At 38.4% G+C, this 17,600-nt stretch overlaps 1 protein-coding gene across 16 annotated transcripts in view; it reads right to left on the bottom strand.

Moving 5' to 3' along the window:
• The window catches only part of CTNND2 (catenin delta 2), a 660,748-nt gene that overhangs the window by 308,592 nt on the left and 334,556 nt on the right, over positions 1–17,600 (bottom strand). For all 16 annotated transcript variants that reach the window (XM_065052649.1, XM_065052643.1, XM_065052652.1 and 13 more), the window contains 2 exons: positions 15,148–15,182; positions 14,610–14,726 (listed from right to left, as the gene is read on the bottom strand). In XM_065052649.1, coding sequence (XP_064908721.1) covers positions 14,610–14,726; positions 15,148–15,182 — 152 coding nt within the window. The remainder of the gene's footprint in view (positions 1–14,609; positions 14,727–15,147; positions 15,183–17,600) is intronic.

Raw genomic sequence — 17,600 nt, 5'->3', positions numbered from 1 at the left:
ACTAGACTGAAAGAATAAAACCAGGGATAGCTCTTGATGGTGACTTGTCAGTGTCCTTCCACAGTATTTGACAGTAAAGATGAGTGGATGACAGGGAAAGACAAGGTGGACAAACTTGTTCCTAGTGATAAAAAAATTCTTTGGCATCTCACTGGTATATCCTGTTTTCCAAGTAAACTCTCTCTCCGAATCAGAAGGGTAAGGAACATTTCTGTATCTGCTTGTTTTAAACCCCTCCATTGAAACATGACATGTTTTGAGGTCATCTGAAACCTTCTTTGAAGGAACTCTCTTAGTGAGATAATTTAGGATGGCTTTGGAAAGCGGAGGCACTGAGTGAAAGGAAAGGAAGCCGTGCAAGTGCCTCAGGGGGTGGCAAGGAGCAGCCACCTTGCCAGTCAAGCACAGACATCTCTCCCCTCTTCCCAATTTTCTAGTCTCCGGGGGAGCAGCAAAGAGTGCAGGAGGAGGCAGGGGGCAATTGTGGGGAAAACCCTGGCAACTAGATGGTAGACCTTTGTGGCTGTCATAAAAAGATAAGATGTTTTCTTAATTACAAGCAGAAAAAAGGAGAGATGAAACCAAGGAAAACTAGGATCTGAAGATGAAAACCAATTCTGTCAGCTACAACTGGTCAAACAGATTCTGTAGGAAAAGGACTTTCAAGCCAACTGTTAGTCAGATCTCAAAGAGAAGATAGCAAGTAGCTATAACATAACAGTAATAAGAGGCATTGCCCCCATTCTCCTTCTAATCCAGGACTAGTACTAGAATAGTACTAGGAAAATATTTCAAGATCTACCTTCTAGGAGATATTAAATATTAAAGACATCAGTAGCTTTATATTACAATAAAAAATGCAAAGGCTGCAATATAACAAAGGTATTATGTTGCATACTAATGCAGAAATTTGGAAAAAAAAAAAGGAGAGGGAAGCAAATACATACTTGAAATTAAAAAAATAAATGATAATACTTTACAAGCTAAATCACAAGCAGCTCCCTTGTTACGAAATGAACACATCTCTTTAGATCAGAGGCAGCAATTCTTAAATGGCTACACTGAAAACAAACTTGGTTTACAAAAAAGGAAAGTAATTTATATGCAATACCATGCTCTACCAGCATTAAGAGGCCTATGTTCTACCTACAAATATAGAAAAGGGTTTCAGTGTTGCTACAGAACCTATTCTTAGGTACTGGAAAATGGGATTTGGTGGAATGCATTCAAAAATGTAGAATAAGTTCATTTACATCCAAGAAGTCTATAAATGATATATATCTGGAGAACTGATGCAAAAAATAGGCTGATACCATTGTGTAAGGGAACAATACAAGGATATCCCTTCTAACTCTCTTTCTGACCCAATTACTATTGGAATGGAAGATGAAGAACACTTTATTTCAAGAGTAAGTCAACTGGGAATAGAATATAGTTTCATTACATGATGATTATCTTACGCTTTTTACACAAGATAAAAATTCTTCCATTATTGTAAGAAGAAAACAGAGGTGTTGGCTAGGATTTTAAATAATAAATCACTACTCCAAGGGATAGTAAAGCAGCACAAATGTCCACAAGAAGTTGTAGGAAACCAGAAGACCCGAAGTGGATAGAAAAACTTAAGGCTTGAATCCCACCCTGAGAGTAAACGTTGGTTTTGATTACTGAAGTATGGTTATATTATCATCTCAGATTGGGGGCAGAAGGATGGCACTGATGTCAAACTCAGGGATGATGCCTGACACTACCAGGTTTACAACTACTGTGTAACGCTAATGAAGTGTCTCCAAATACAAGGAATCCATGTGCGATTAAACTCGGACCAGAGAGTGGCAAATGTGATCTCCTCTTAATGTCTGGCAGCAAAACTTTGGCATTCACAAAATATTGCCTGATGGTTAAGGTTCACTAACTGTGCTCCTGTGAGGAACAGGAAGAAAACCAGAGAGAAATAAGTAATTTCTCAATAACTGAGCTTAGTAGGGAAGTATTTAAGGGGGAAAAATTCTTTAGGGATAGATAACTTTTATGGCAAAAATTTGTAAGCAATATATTATAAAGATAATAGAATTTCCAGTAAGTTTACATAAAATCTTCTGGAAGTTAGGAAGTGTGTTGCGAATACGAAATACTAGCAGACTCAGGGAACAAGGTAACAGCAAAGTCTAAGCAATCCTGACAAAATAAGGTAACTTCAATGTTATTTACTCAGGCGGTGTTTATTTTGCTTTCTATACCATACCACGCATAGCATTACTCCAGATGTTTGTGTGAAATGTAATAGAGCCAGATCTTCTTTCATAAGCAATGCTTCATAATCTTTGACAGCAGGAAAAAATCTGGAGCTCCATTACTAATGAGAGAAATTACTGATGATGCTAGAGAACAATACCTCAAGACATGCAGCGAGCAACAACAGGTTTATACATATTTAAGCTCAGAATACATAAATTCCCCTTGTCTTTGGTTTCTAATAGGAAAAGCTATCCTAAATTTAGATTAAAACCAAGGATAACCTACTACTGTAAATTTTTAAATGACCCCAAGATAAAACAACTTCTTTTGTAGAAGTTTAATCATATTTTATGAAATCACTTGCTAAACTCTACAGATATTGAAATCTGTCTCTGAAGGAGATAATTTATCGTTGGCCATTACAATGATGTGCATTATAGGAGCAACAGATAGAAACATCATAGGAACAAGACAAGCAGCAAAGATAATAACTTAATTACATTTCTGCACTGTGGAGGACATAAGGAGGGAAAATCCCCTAGCCTTCCATCTAAGGATATCTATGGATGATCTGGAGCTCTTTTTGGCAGTAAAATTGCTGCTGGCACTTGTTACACCTCCATGAGAAGCCTCTGCCAACCAAACCTTGTCTGTGACCCAAGGCAGACATGATGTGAATTACACAAAGAATATAAATCACTTATTTCCCTAAATGGCATGATTTGCTGGTGGTGACAATGTTACTTCTGTGAAATTCCGCAGGTGGTACGCAATACTAGGAGTGCCAGAAGTCACACAATACTTCACTGTAACAGAAGCTTGCTCTCTATTAAAGGATCAGACTGTGGAACTGCAGGAGAACAGTACCTGAACTGGGCTTCTGGATGGGATAAGATACATTTCTGAATGTGACTACAAGAATAAACTTGAATCCAGGAGAAGGCACTGCATGCAGCAACACTGACAGCAAGCTCCACTCAGAAGGAACTGTTGTGTTTCCATTTGCGACACACTGAATTTTGGCATAATATTTGCTAATTTTTAATTTGTGTTTTCATTATCAGTGTCCCATTTTGCAAAGAATAACTACTTTTAAAATGGAGTGCTTTGTTTACAGAAAAAAAAAAGAAGCCAAGTTAATGAAGAACATATTTTGCATGACTAAATCGTAATTTTTTGAAGTATTTTATACCTTTAAAGACCAACTGTGAATGTCAAGCATTCCTAGTCACTCTCTGTGTCTAGCACAGCCTAAAACTGCTATTGATAGTATTAAGCTAATGTATTGCCTTTTTGTTTCTAAGCAATAAAATCAGATGGTTGTAGACATCACACAAACATGACTCACAAGGAAGCTGAATGCTTTATCAGAAAACAGAAAAATAGACAGATCTCTTCTGATAGACTCAGACTATCGAAAATAATAACAACTTTAAAAAAGCCTACCAGCTTCTGACTATAAAGAATATAAAACTACTCACAGATATATGGATCTAACACAAAAGGCATCAGTAGATCTATTAAGCTATTCTGTTGTTCTAAGAAGTAAACTAGTAGCACAAAACAGCTTTCCTCTTCTTGTGTAAAGTAGAACTCCACTTTTTCCTGACCTTTGACAGGCTTAAATCTTGAATCTTTTCTGTCCGAAACTGAAAATGGCTATTTGGCCTCCGAGGCAAGACAGTTCAGAATGTGTTTGGCTCTGCCTTGGAAGTCAGTTAAGAAGTCAAAAAGGTCAAAATTTTATTACAATCTTTTTCATCTGCCAAAAACTCTTCTGCCATAAACCAGAGAGTACACCCTTTTCTTTCTGCTTTCTCTGTCCAAAAATGTGCACCTCTCCCTGTTCTCATGTTGTACTCCGAAATTTCATTTCTCCATTTATAAGGACAGAATGGAAAAAACAGAGGCAGCTCACTACTCTGTGCTATAGAAGTCACAAAAATCCTACTTCATTGAGAGCTATGTAAACTGCATGTAGAACAAAGAAGCCCAAACCCAAACCCACACCTGCCAAGATTTTCTGTTCCATATACATCATTTTACACAGGCTAACAAGCCAACAACCTCTTTTTCAAGGCTGCATCTACACACTGCTTATACTCAGGAGCTGGCACCAGCGGATCCCAGAGCGATGTGGCTCTTGGCACGTCTGATTGTGCCACTAAGGCACGAGGAGGGTGAGTGCTTTATCAGTCTGTCGTCAGGATGTGGGCGCATTTGTTTCCTGGCCTGTACTACAGACACAATATTTACCGATGTTCTTTTGCATTGTAGGTTTGGGTGCCAAAAGTCTTGCTTTGTTCTGCTCCTACAGACGCTGCCATAAGTCACTGTCATTTTCTAATGAATTTCAGTAACTGCTTCCTGTGGTGGATAAGGGAACACCTGGTCGCCTGTGCAGGATTTGTGTTTACCGAAGGCTAAACATTACAAGCTGATGTCTACCTCCTTTTCCATCTTTGATGTTGCTACTAATTGTTCCTGCTTTCCTGGTCTTGACTCTCTCACCTCTCAATTTCCCCCTTCTACATATGTCTTGCTGCTACTGCTCCCATGTTAATTTGACATTCACGTTTTGTACTACAGTAATAAAGCCAGATTGTGAGGGTTATTTTCTTTAGGCAAAGATTTTAAGCCAGTTGCACAGCATAAAATTACACCACATACCAAAGCTGGATTCATCTCAGGACAAACATCTCAGAGATATGAAGTAATATTGTGAAATTAGTATGGCATTTAAATAGAAAAGCACATTTAATCATGTAGACATAACTACAGATATGAACTCCAAGAAACATGCTGCAGGTGACAGTACATTGAAACAAAAAATCTCCCTACAGAATACTGTAAAGAAATGGAGGGAAATTAAAAATCACTTAGTTGCAATGTTGTCATAGTGTTATCTCTAGACTCCCAACATGCCACACCAATGAGCAATGTGGATTCACTTGAAGTTACCTAAGCATGTAAAAAGTGAGGACAGTAAGGCCACTTTTACACAGAAAATGTTCTTGTTTTTTAAAATTATTTTTCTTTAATCTGAGAATGAATCATCATCTGTTTTAGGGACAAGACACTGAGGCTTCATTTCATAACGTGTGAAAACAGAAAAGTTAGAGGAACTAGAAAAAGACAAGATGGAATTGAAACAAGGAGGGAAGCAACAGACGTAAGGATATGGTAAGACAGTAATGGGTGATTTAGAGAAAGATGGGACAGGAAGAAAAGGCAAGAGAGCACAGGAAAAGAGAGGACTAGGGAGAGATAGTAAGGTGGCATTGAGTGTCTCTGACTGGAGATTCCTACCAGAGAAGAGAAAATGCAAGAAGCAGCCTGCAGCAGTTTAGGTCACTAGGAGGGGCATGCAGTGGACCATCATGTTTTGAACAGTGCTTCTGCAACTGGCTTCTAGTGCTTTCTCCCCAAGAAGCCTATAAGCCCCCTCCAGACACCTACCAATCTACAGCCTGGCCACAGAAGAATTCAGATGATTGAAGCCCTGCACAGTAGGGTGCCCACAGCAACTCCTGTGCCATGCTGAGGAACAAGGGAAAGCAGAAGCTGATTTCCTGAGTGGCGATAGTTCCTTCAGCCTTCACTAGGCCTACGGCTTGTAAACCACCACACATGAACTTGAAGACAGGCAGCAAACCAAAGCAGAACGAGATCAGTTGGATCCAAGCCACAGATCCTAACACTACACTGTCAGAAAGCCACAGTGGACCATGGTTGGTGAAGCAGATACCAAAGCCTGACAGGAATCCCAATGGTGAGAGTCATATTGTGGCTCTGCTCCTAAGTTTGACTCTTAGCAGTGTCTCCTCCTGCCTGCATAAGGGAAGAGAATGAAAACGATAAACTTTGCTCACACCCTTGAAGTGAGAAGACTGCCATGAATTTAATAGGATGCAATATGTCAGCAACAAAGACATAACTGTTTTACCTGGCCCTTACCATCCTGATACCGTGATAAGAGCAGAGGTTATTGCAGTACTGAATGACAGTGTTTGAGCTACATCTTTTCATCTGATGCCATTCTCAAGACCTTTGAACTCTGCCTCTGACAGAAGATGAAAGGAATGAAGCCTAAGCTCAGGATGCTCATGAAGTATCTCCCGAGGCAGCACTGGCTGTTAACACTGATGCTGAGATGTAAGAGCTGGCTCTCTGGTCAGCACTAGAGCCTGCTTCATATTCTCAAATCTTAATATCTTAGCAGGGTCTAGTGGTGAATCTACATAAACTTTACATGGTTAGTTATTTTGTTAAGACAGTAATCTTCTGCTGAGGACCGCCCCTGGAAGAGATCTCAGTGTTTGCTACCAGCCAGTGGCTATTGCAATGTTAAATGATGTGGTAATGAGTTCATGCTCACATTTAGTGTGACTAGTGTGCCATTAAGGGGAGGTGGATAAAGGAAACAACAACTTACACCCATTTCTCAGACATCTAAGTGTTTAACAACTGCTTTAAAAAACTGAACTTCACCCATAGTTGAGACAATTTCTGTACAACTTTCTCTGTGAGAACACAGAACAAATTACCATGAGACCACCCTTTAACAAAAGGTGTCCACCTTTCAGGAGATTTACCTCACTAGAAACTGGTCAAAGATGACTTTGAAACCCCAAACTTTTGAAGACAAAGTATTGAAAAAACCTGTATTGTAAGAGATGGGTGGAATAGGGAGCAGCATCCAAAATGCCCGACCAGAAATATTTACCCTGAGTATTATTACAATACTGACAGAAGTTTCATCAATAAAATATTCTCAGACGTCATACTCTGAGAGATTTATCTGGAGGTAAGAACTATTGTGTCAGACAGCTACCAGGTTTGCATTAATGCAGCAGGAGGAAAAGTGGTGTGACCCATGGTTTGCACTTCTGCCACTTCTACTCTAAAGATTCCAAACCTAAAATGAAAGAGGGCACACATGCTTCCTAGGTGTTTTTCAGTTCTGAAACGTACTCAAAGAGCACGTGATTTTATTAGTGTGTATGTTTACCAGCAGATCCCAGGAGAACGCTGCCTTTGTGTGCACAAAGAATGACTCAGCTGGATTGCCCCGGCTCTCAGAGCAGATAATGAAATGGAAATAACTCCATCTATCAACAAATCGTGAGGTTCACTGATGCCAAATTTCATCTCATTGAGCACGTCAGCCATCTGACAGGTGGCAATTTCACAAAGCAAGAGCTATGGGATGGAAAACACATAAATACACATCCTTTTACACATTAATAGTGTAAATAGTGCCTTTTTGTTTCAATCCACTTTCAGTATCTACGAATAAAGCAGCTGATAAAGGATGAAAATCATAAAGGTTGAACAAGGAGTGTTTTTTCAAACTGGGACATCTGCTTTCACACTGAGTAAGGAGGATATCTCTTATTGTAAAAAAATTGCTGAAACAGAACCAAATTAAGATAGTAAAATAAGAGCTTAGCCCATCTTTTTAGCCTCAGAATTAGACAGGTTATTTAAGTGAAAACCACATCTGTCTAATACAACAGCTTATATAATATCATGTGATAAAAATAATCTGTTCTTGTAACATAAGTCATTATTCACAGGAAAAAAATCAACATCTAAATGGTACTACTACCCATTTGTGCTGTATTTGGGGCCAATAACTTGAAGTGACTTAAAGAGTTAATATAGTATGGGATTGAGTCCTCAGTGGTGAGCCATGTGTTTTCTTCCCCAGAAGGACTAAGACACCCTTAACTGCCTGCATATCTGTCAACATGTAGCCTCAGTGAAGTGCACTCTGAAATGACATTAACCAAGGAGGCAGTGTCATTTAATCTACATTGCATTTATTTCCTACCAGTGTGCTTGATTCTGTAATTAATCCTGAGCACCAGGACAACAGGATCATAAAAATAAAAATACATTCAGAAAATTTTGGGAAAAAAAATGTCTGGAGTACTGGCAAGGTCAGGTGGGAAAAACTCCAATTCCAATATAAACCACTTATTCTCAAAATGGAATTTAAAATGTATTATTTTAAAAAATATCAGATAATTGGAAGACACATCCAAAAGGTTTTCTCATCCATGTCAACAAGAACTCTGTGGCTGAAGTCTGTGTTATCTATTTAGAGAGCAAAGAAGGAAGGTTGCCACATGAAGTGATTAAGCAAGTGAAAAATAGAGAAATGATTCCGTTTCAGTTAGAAACTTAAACACCATAATCCTTTTAAGACCAGTTTTATGCTCATTTTGTGGAGACTGAAGCACAGGAAACAGCATGAAAGATTTAAGTATAGATACCTTAAATTAAAATCAGAGACTTCTGGATTAGGAGACATTTGAGCCTGTGGTTTAAGTTATGAAGAAAGTGCCAATGGATTTGCTCAGTAATCTCAGAGGTCTGTGTAACCCTCATTTTGATAGTGCCAAGACAGAGGGAGTAACTGTTGCCTGTTTCTACCACTGTAGCCTGTAAGGATTCAATGCAGTCTGGAAGGATTCAATGAGCTTTGGCTAATGATCTCAGAAATGGTTTTGATGCTAGTATCATGTCAGTCTTCTGATGTGGCATCCACAGGGATAAGGGAACAGGAGTAGTAGTAGGAGGGAAAGAAATACAGGACCCATATATTCTTCTCTTTCCACATTTATCTCACTCTTACAATACCCATCTGTAAAATGCAAATTTACAAATATTGGCAGGAAAAGGTAGTTTGGTCCTTAATGAGGCGTCCAGTTTCTCTCTGGACATCTGGGGGCCGTGAGCAGTTCATCAGGACCTTTCCCACTTATCTGCAGGCCAGACTGTGACCTTATCAAGTCTTAATGTCAAATGCTCTCAGCAATCACACTTCTTCACTCAGAGCTGTATATCTGTGTTTACTTTCCTTCTTTCCTTGAAGCTTTCTACCTTTTCAATTGTTCTTACATGTAATGGGGGAAAGAAAAGAAAGAAAAGAAAAAAAATGGAGAGAAGAGGAGAGGAGAGGAGAGGAGAGGAGAGGAGAGGAAAAAGAAAAGAAAAGAAAAGAAAAGAAAAGAAAAGAAAAGAAAAGAAAAGAAAAGAAAAGAAAAGAAAAGAAAAGAAAAGAAAAGAAAAGAAAAGAAAAGAAAAGAAAAGAAAAGAAAAGAAAAGAAAAGAAAAGAAAAGAAAAGAAAAGAAAAGAAAAGAAAAGAAAAGAAAAGAAAAGAAAAGAAAAGAAAAGAAAAGAAAAGAAAAGAAAAGAAAAGAAAAGAAAAGAAAAGAAAAGAAAAGAAAAGAAAAGAAAAGAAAAGAAAAGAAAAGAAAAGAAAAGAAAAAAGAAAAAAGGAGGAGAACTGACTAGGTAGTAAAAGGAATGAATCTGAAGTAGTTGTGTGATTTTGAAAAGGTGCAGTGATGGAAATGGGAGGAAAAAAGTGTTCCATTTCCTTCATTCCCCATCTTTCCAAGTTTTCTATTTTGAAATATTAATTTTTGGTCTCCAAAATACATCCTCATCCCTTGCAAAATGTTGTTTTTTTTTTTTCCACATCTTCCCCCACTAATTCATCAATTATGCCACAAAAACACCCTTCCTAACCTACAGTCACTTTTCAGTACTCCTGTGTCTTACGTCTGTCTGAAACATCCCTAGTACTATCTCTGTCCTGATCTAAATTACGCTCTCCTACACGTTTCCTTCCCCAGTGATTTCAGGTCCTACACTTAGAGCGCATTGCTGTCCCTCTCCCATGACTCATCTTTAGTGTCTTATATGCAATTAGCTTGGCTCTCACATGTCTGGTCTTTCCCCTGATCCTATTTAAAGCAACAGTTATCTGTCTTGGTTTGTGCAGAATTATTTTTGAGTTCCCATTAGAGAGAGACAATGATGGAGGGAAGAAATACTTTCAGAGAGGAGCAGCCAGCTCTGCAGTCAGCTCCAGGCTGACTGAGATGCACAGCAGGGAGGAGGACAGATTGAGTGCCCTCAGAGCCATGCTGAGGGGCCAGGATGGTCCTTGGGACACACTGGAGCTCATGGCCACTGCCACCAGCAGCAGCCTGTACCTGCCCACCCTCTGGTTCTGCGGGTACTCATGGACCACCATCGTTCTGCTGATGACATCCCCATAAACATTTAAGACAGGCTGAACTCTACTTTGACTCCACAAAAACTATGTCAGATCACATTTGATGTAAAGGGGAGTGGTGACAGATCTACAGTTATGTAAAGATAAAGAGAAATCACTGCAGCATAAGGAGCTGGAACACAGAGATGCAGGTTCAGGTCTTAACTCAACTGCAACTTCTGGTGAAATTCTAGAAGTTTCCTTACTTTTTTTTTTGTTTGTTTGCTTATAACTGGAAGCACATTAATTTTGGGAAGCCAATTTATAAATTGGGACAAAAGAAAGAGATGGGACACAGTGCAAGAGTTGCCCTCAGATGAATATAGCCTTGTCCCATGGTCAGCACAACCCCACAAAACTTGTATGAGAGAATCCAGCAGTTAGGAATCTGCTTGTCTTTGTCTGATAATTATTAGCTTATAAAAGTGATTGCTCTGCTTGCATTCCCCTAGGTTAATAAAAGCTCCCCTAAATTAATATAAGCATGATATTAATAAAGCAGTAGCTATGTATGTTTTTATTTGCTGGTTCACATTCAGTAAGGATAATTAGTGAGCATCTCTATTAGCAATACAGAATCCCTCCTGTGTAAGCCCCTTTCATGTGACTTGTCCCATTAGCCTTTCTTCAAGGCTTTTATTTGCTACTAAAGGAATAGCACATGCAAAGTGATGTTTGGGATTTAGAGTGTTGTAGCAGCCGTCTGCTATGTGATGACTTTTTAAAACTAATTCTGAGAAAATCAGAGTGCGTGAAACTGAATCGTAAAGATTCTGGCTACAGACACACTAATCCTCTACAAAGGCAGAGCTACTGACAGATGAACTCATTAGACTGGACACACACTGTTCAGAAAAAAAGAAGCTGTGGTCATGGCCCTGGACAGGCTTTCATATGATGATTTTAAAAATCTGCCTCAACCTGACTAGCACTGCTGCGGCAGGCTAGAAATACTCTTGTCAGAGTCAGCCTTGTTATATAAAATACAGCAATGCATTTAAACTGCAGAAGATAACTGAAATTGTACAATCAAGAGCTCAAAAGTTAGCAGACGCGAGCCCAAGCTGCCTTTTCTGAATCATTGCTCTTCCTCTCACTCCTTGACTTACAGGCAGTGCACACAATGCAAAATGATTCAGAGTTCTGTGGCCACTTCCTTTTTTACTGCAGGACCTCAGGCCTTCCTTGAGAAATGTCCAAGAAAAAGAAAAAAAATATGGCACCCTGGTGGATTATTCTACGACACTCAATGTTTTCTTCAAATATATCACAAATAATGGTTTTTATGATACCTGTAAAGTGAGACATATATATAGCTCTTACTTTCTATTTGTAGATTGAAGGTATTAAGAGCACAAAATGTCTAAAAAATAAAAATGCTATGCCTGAGACACTTTGGAGTGAGTTTTAAACTTCCTTTTATATTACGCTTCATATGTTTGAGACTTTACTTCCACAGTGTCCAGTTACAGATGTTTGTTCTCAGCACACCTGTGAACTAACAGGGAAAACCTAAAACTAGGTATCAGTAGAAGATACCTAGAATGTCTCACAATTATATAATCAGAACTTTAGGACATGAAGGAGGGATACAATTCAATATTAAGTGCAAAACTGAACTGTGAAATATGAGAGTTTTGTTTTCATTTAGCATGTGTATTCTACTCATCGCTTAGAAAAGTCAGAAGCACTCCAGATGAAATCTCCCTTCAGTATGCTGTGTGATCTGAGCCTTCCCTTTGAGGTAAATGAGGCATGGACAGAAAATGTACAAAACAGGGCATGATAATAATTCTTCTATAATGCAGTAACAAGAAAGTCAAGTTATGTTGTACAGACAGCCTTGACTTTGGTACTTTTGACTTTGCAAACTCAGTAACATGTTAACTGTCTGATGTGTTTGTGATATTTTATTCTACATTGAAAAAAGATCCTCAGAACCAAAAAGAAAATCCAGTATTTGACATCCTAATTCAATTTATGAGTGGTTAGCAGAGCTGCAACTGTTAGCTTTGGCATATATATTTGATTCTTAATTAAAACCATACATAGCAAATAGCAATCTAGTTTCATTATGAGGTGGGTCTGGAGCAGAGGAGTATGGGGCACCGAGCCAGAAGGCTTCACAAAATTTCCTGACAATGAAAAAAAAAAGCTTGCAGCTCTGTGGGGAAACCTGCTCCCTCCTTGTGAGCAGCTGCACTTGCCTCTTCTCTCCAAACGTACATTTCTTAGGGACAGCTGTTGTCCTGTCCATAACTTTATCAGTATTTCCCTTCTCAAATGTCTTTCTCATCACCCTGTTGTTTCCTCTCTTTGCATCTAACTCCCAATCCCAAGAATAAACCATCCAACCAAGCAAATTCAACTTTCAATTTTCTGACGTTACCTCCTGCTTCAACAAATCTCAGTTCCTTCCCTGCTGGTTCTCCACACAATCAATCTCTATTGCTCCTCTTCTCCATCACTGTTTTCCATTTGCCCACATTCCTTATTCTCCTTCCTATTTGTGTCTAAATTTGCTTTAGTTTTCTTCACATATTCAGACTTCTCCATCTTTCCCTAACATTGTTTTCTTAGGCTCCATCTCTTAATCCAGTTTCTACCAGATTCCCATTCAAGCTAGCCTCTTCTTGTCCCCACTCTCCTCTATTGCCATCTAATCCTTTTCATTTTTCTATGGAATCACAGTATGAAGTCAATCCTTACCATGGTAGCCATTTAATGTGTTTCTCCTCCCCTTTAAATGAAGAAATAAATGTAAGGGGAAAAAAAACATGGCAAGTAAAGGCTTACATTGTTGCATCATGTCCCAATCAAAGATTAGATATAGCAACATTCTAACAAACACGTTAGTGACCCTGATGGCCCAGAAATCTCATGCATATATAAAGTGAAAAATTTTCTACTGCCCCAGGATTGTCAGCTATCAGTTTTACTCCACATTCTATTTTAAAAGAATGAAAAATGTTCTGATACATTAGAATTCTGCATTCAGCCTTGCAGTGCCTTGCTTTCACCTGAAATTATGACATTTCACCACTGCTAGAGACGCTTTGCTGAAGGTGGCTCTCACACTCCCTTAGCCTTTCCAGAGGAAGGGGAGATCACCCCCCTTGGTTTTGAGGAAGCAGACTTTGAGCAACCACGTTGAAAGATGTGACTCAGTCAGAGGGTACTGGGCAGCAGGAAATTGAAAAAGACAAAAATGGCTCAACTGAGCAGAGGGAAAGAGATGTAGAAGAATAATAGAAAAACTGAAGGGCCAAGGCAGTGTCAGAAGCAGCAGGAGAGAAGTTAAAGTGGGTATATATTGTGGCAGAGCGGAACAAAGTTTCAGATAGGAGACTGAGAAAAAGGAAAGGAAAATAGAGATTTAACCTGCTTTTTCAATATCTAGTGCTACATCTGATAGCAGACCTGTTAACCCATTTGAAAACTTTGTCTCAGTGTATGTGACTCATGAGCACACGCATTTGCAGAAATCTGCTCTACAAACACATTGAGCGACACATCGTTCACTTTTGCTGTCAGTTGTTCTTGATTCACTTTTCCAACGGCTGGTCTTAGCAGAACACACTTCTGCAAACAATAGGGCTGCCACATTACCAATCTTTGAGAAAAGACTTCAGCTTTCTTGTTACAGCTCCCACTGTCTGCATCATCTTCCAAAAGCTCACTGAACTATTTCTGTCTGTCCATTTGAAAATTCTAGTCTTAAGGAGTGAGTGCCAGCTTCCTGGCCAAGTAGTTAAAAGGAGACACGAAAATTACAGCCCCAAGCTACATTTTGTTCTATTACTTTTGTGTACTGAAAAAAAGTGCTGTTTGAAAGTTACTTTTGTAGTGATGATGCTGACATGACCTTATACTACAGTACAGCAATACTACAGTTGCACACTACTGTCCTCAAAATATACTCAAAATATACAAAACAAAAGCTGTTGTTGGTTTTGTTTGTTTGGGCTTGAAAGGGGAGGAAAGGGGTGTTTTCTTCTTGTTGTTGGGTTTTTGAGTGTGTGTGCATATGTATGTGTGTGTTTGTGGGTTTTTGTTTGGTTTGATTTTGGTTTTTGTTCTTCCTCCCAACTTCCAGTGAGATTCTCTTCATTACAAACAAAACAAAATATTAAACTTCCAAAGGCAATGAGGCAATTTGCCTGCTCAGAACTACACTGTCTTCTGCCAATATCAGAAAATAATCAAGAAAAACATAATAGGAAATGCATTCAGTTTTAAAGCATGGAAAGTTACAAATACATCTGTGTTCTGGCAAACACATTTCTAGCAACTTACTTTCACTAGCTGAATAATCCTGTGGATCGAGTATCCCTGATTCCTGCAGTGATCTAATGCAGGAGTCCACCAGTTCCAGACCAGTGGTGAGCTCATCTTCTATATCCTTCTGACCATCTGTAATAAAATTAGACACACAAAAATGTAAAAGAAAGGCAAAAGGCAAAAGTTAAAGCCAGTTACAAGACAAATGGTAAAACCTGTTACATGTGACTAAGCATTCACAGCTGAAGAAGGAATGGAGAACACCCCAAGATCACTTATTCAGAGGAGGCTGGCCATATTGAAAATGTCATCCTGTGAAAGAGTGGCCTTGGATTAATCTCTAAGAAAAAATCAAAGACACATTTGGCAATGCCCCCTCTCAAAACTCTACAGTAGTCTAGTTTTGCGTGTTTTTAAGTATGGTTTTGATGTACTAGCAATGAAAAAAAAATATTACATAATGCATGTTGTTTTCCTCCCTATCTTCTTCAGGAAATATGATCATTCTAGGAGAAAATATACATAATACATGTGTCTTAGATAAGTGCATTACCTTGTGTTTGCCAGTGAAACTGCTCTTCTGTTGAACTGGAAAGAGAAAAAAAAAAAAATTGTTATTTTTTTTAATGAAATGATTCCGTAGTGTGCCATCAATATTGAGATCTAAATCTATTCTGAAGGAACTGATTTAAGAATAAAGCAGCTGACTTAAGAATAAATAACATACTTAAAATATATCAAGCATTATTTTACACATATTTTAAATTAATGACTTGCCCATCACTCATTCAGCAGCAGGGAAGCATCTTCACTTCTTAATTAAGTACTTTAAAACATACATATAGAAACTGTCCTCTTAGTCTTGATACACAAATTACATTATTTCAAAGCAAAGAGATCAACGTTTTGCAACTGGTTTTGATCCTTCTATTTGTCTGCTTTTTTTTTGTTTATAGAGAAAGTTACAAATCGCATTCTCAAGTGAACAGTTACATGAGATTTCTAAAAGAAATTACGAGCATGATTCCTGGTTTTACCGATCATTATGTGCATTTTTATATTATTCAAATGTGCAGCCAAGTTAATTCAATTGGCCTACACAAGAGAGTAAATTTAGATGTGTTTCTGCTGCCATTTACAAGCACTTAAGTAATGGAATATATCAATTTTAAAATAATAACCATGCACACTAGAGGATGGGTTAGGTAGGGTTTTCTCTATAAAATGAAAGATATATTCAAATGAATGATATATTAAATTAGGCAAGCAGTACACTTTACTCCAAGATGTGATCTGTTTATGCTTCAATATAGGTCTTTCTCACATGTCAAGGATACAGAGAAGATTGAAGTTACTCAGTAATAATAATTATTTTAATAACAGTGAACTGATTATCATAGTCATGATTAAAACATTTTCCTGTATATTTTTAAAAGGTATTGCTATAGGGGAGAACAAAATCATCTGTTGCATCTACCAGTTAAAGAAAAAACAGAAATATTTACTTTTAAAACTATACATTTGTTTATTTCTGATATTGAGAATAAATGCTCTTTTTAATGAGTAAGTGGATTTTAAATCATGAATTATTTTCCCTTTTCCCAACAGATGCTGGATCTCTAATGAATATGTGAGTATAGCTCCTAAATGAATGAAATGCTTCTTTTTGGAGGTCTCTTTTTACAGGAAAACAACTTAGTTTAATTATTTATCAGATTTGATAATGTTAAAAAAGGACGATTGCTTCATTTACATATAAATAGTTCTATAAGGACAAGTTTTAATTTCCAGCTGGCATCAAAAGTGTTAACCTGACATATTCAAATCTATACATCATAATTAATTTCCAAATAACTACCATCTGTGGTTGACATTGACTCACTGTAGTAAGATTTCACAGATTAAGCAGCTAGCCCTTCAATGGGACACTCAACTAAAATGCTTGTATTCAAGTCCACCAAAGTTAATAATATTGAATATCACAGTATCACAGTATGTTAGGGATTGGAAGGGACCTCAAAAGATCATCTAGTCCAATCCCCCTGCTGGAGCAGGAACACCTAGGTGAGGTCGCACAGGAACATGTCCAGGCGGGTTTTGAATGTCTCCAGAGAAGGAGACTCCACAACCCCCCTGGGCAGCCTGTTCCAGTGTTCTGTCACCCTTACTGAGAAGAAGTTTTTTCTCAAATTTAAGCGGAAACTCTTGTGTTCCAGCTTGATCCCATTACCCCTTGTCCTATCATTGTTTGCCACCGAGAAGAGCCTGGCTCCATCCTCATGGCACTCACCCTTTATATATTTATAAACATTAATGAGGTCCCCCCTTAGTCTCCTCCAAATTAAAGAGACCCAGCTCCCTCAGCCTTTCTTCATAAGGGAGGTGCTCCACTCCCTTAATCATCTTTGTTGCCGTGCACTGGACCCTCTCCAGCAGTTCCCTGTCCTTCTTGAACTGAGGGGCCCAGAACTGGACACAATATTTCAGATGTGGTCTCACCAGGGCAGAGTAGAGGGGAAGGAGGACCTCTCTCGATCTACTAACCACCCCCCTTCTAATACACCCCAGGATGCCATTGGCCAAATATAAACATAGCCAGAGTCCTCTGGCAAATAATAAAGACAAAGTGCTAAACTGGAAGAAAATGATTTATTTAAATTATCTTTTGAGATGGACCCTTAGTGGTGGTGACTAGGGACACTGGCTCTTTTTGAAATAGTCCTTTTTCTGATCTGAAATTCCTTTTGCCTGATTTTCAAAATCACTAAACTGCAGCTTCACCTGACACAGTGGGACTTGAGAACAACCATCCTTTCTGGAATTCACATAATCCATAATAAGCAATATATTACTTCCTACTCTACAGTCTCTCTTCCAGTACACAGGTTTCTGTGTGATAGATACCACCTCAAAGAACAGAAAAAAAATGTAATATCTCAGGCAGCAATCTTGCTGAATGAATTACTAAATGTTGCTGGAAAGAACACACTGATGTAAGAAACTGCG

This window comes from Columba livia, chromosome 2 (genome assembly GCF_036013475.1).
Source record: "Columba livia isolate bColLiv1 breed racing homer chromosome 2, bColLiv1.pat.W.v2, whole genome shotgun sequence".
NCBI lineage: Eukaryota > Metazoa > Chordata > Aves > Columbiformes > Columbidae > Columba > Columba livia.
Note: the sequence above shows the minus strand (reverse complement) of the source record. Positions and strands in the feature narration are given on the sequence as shown.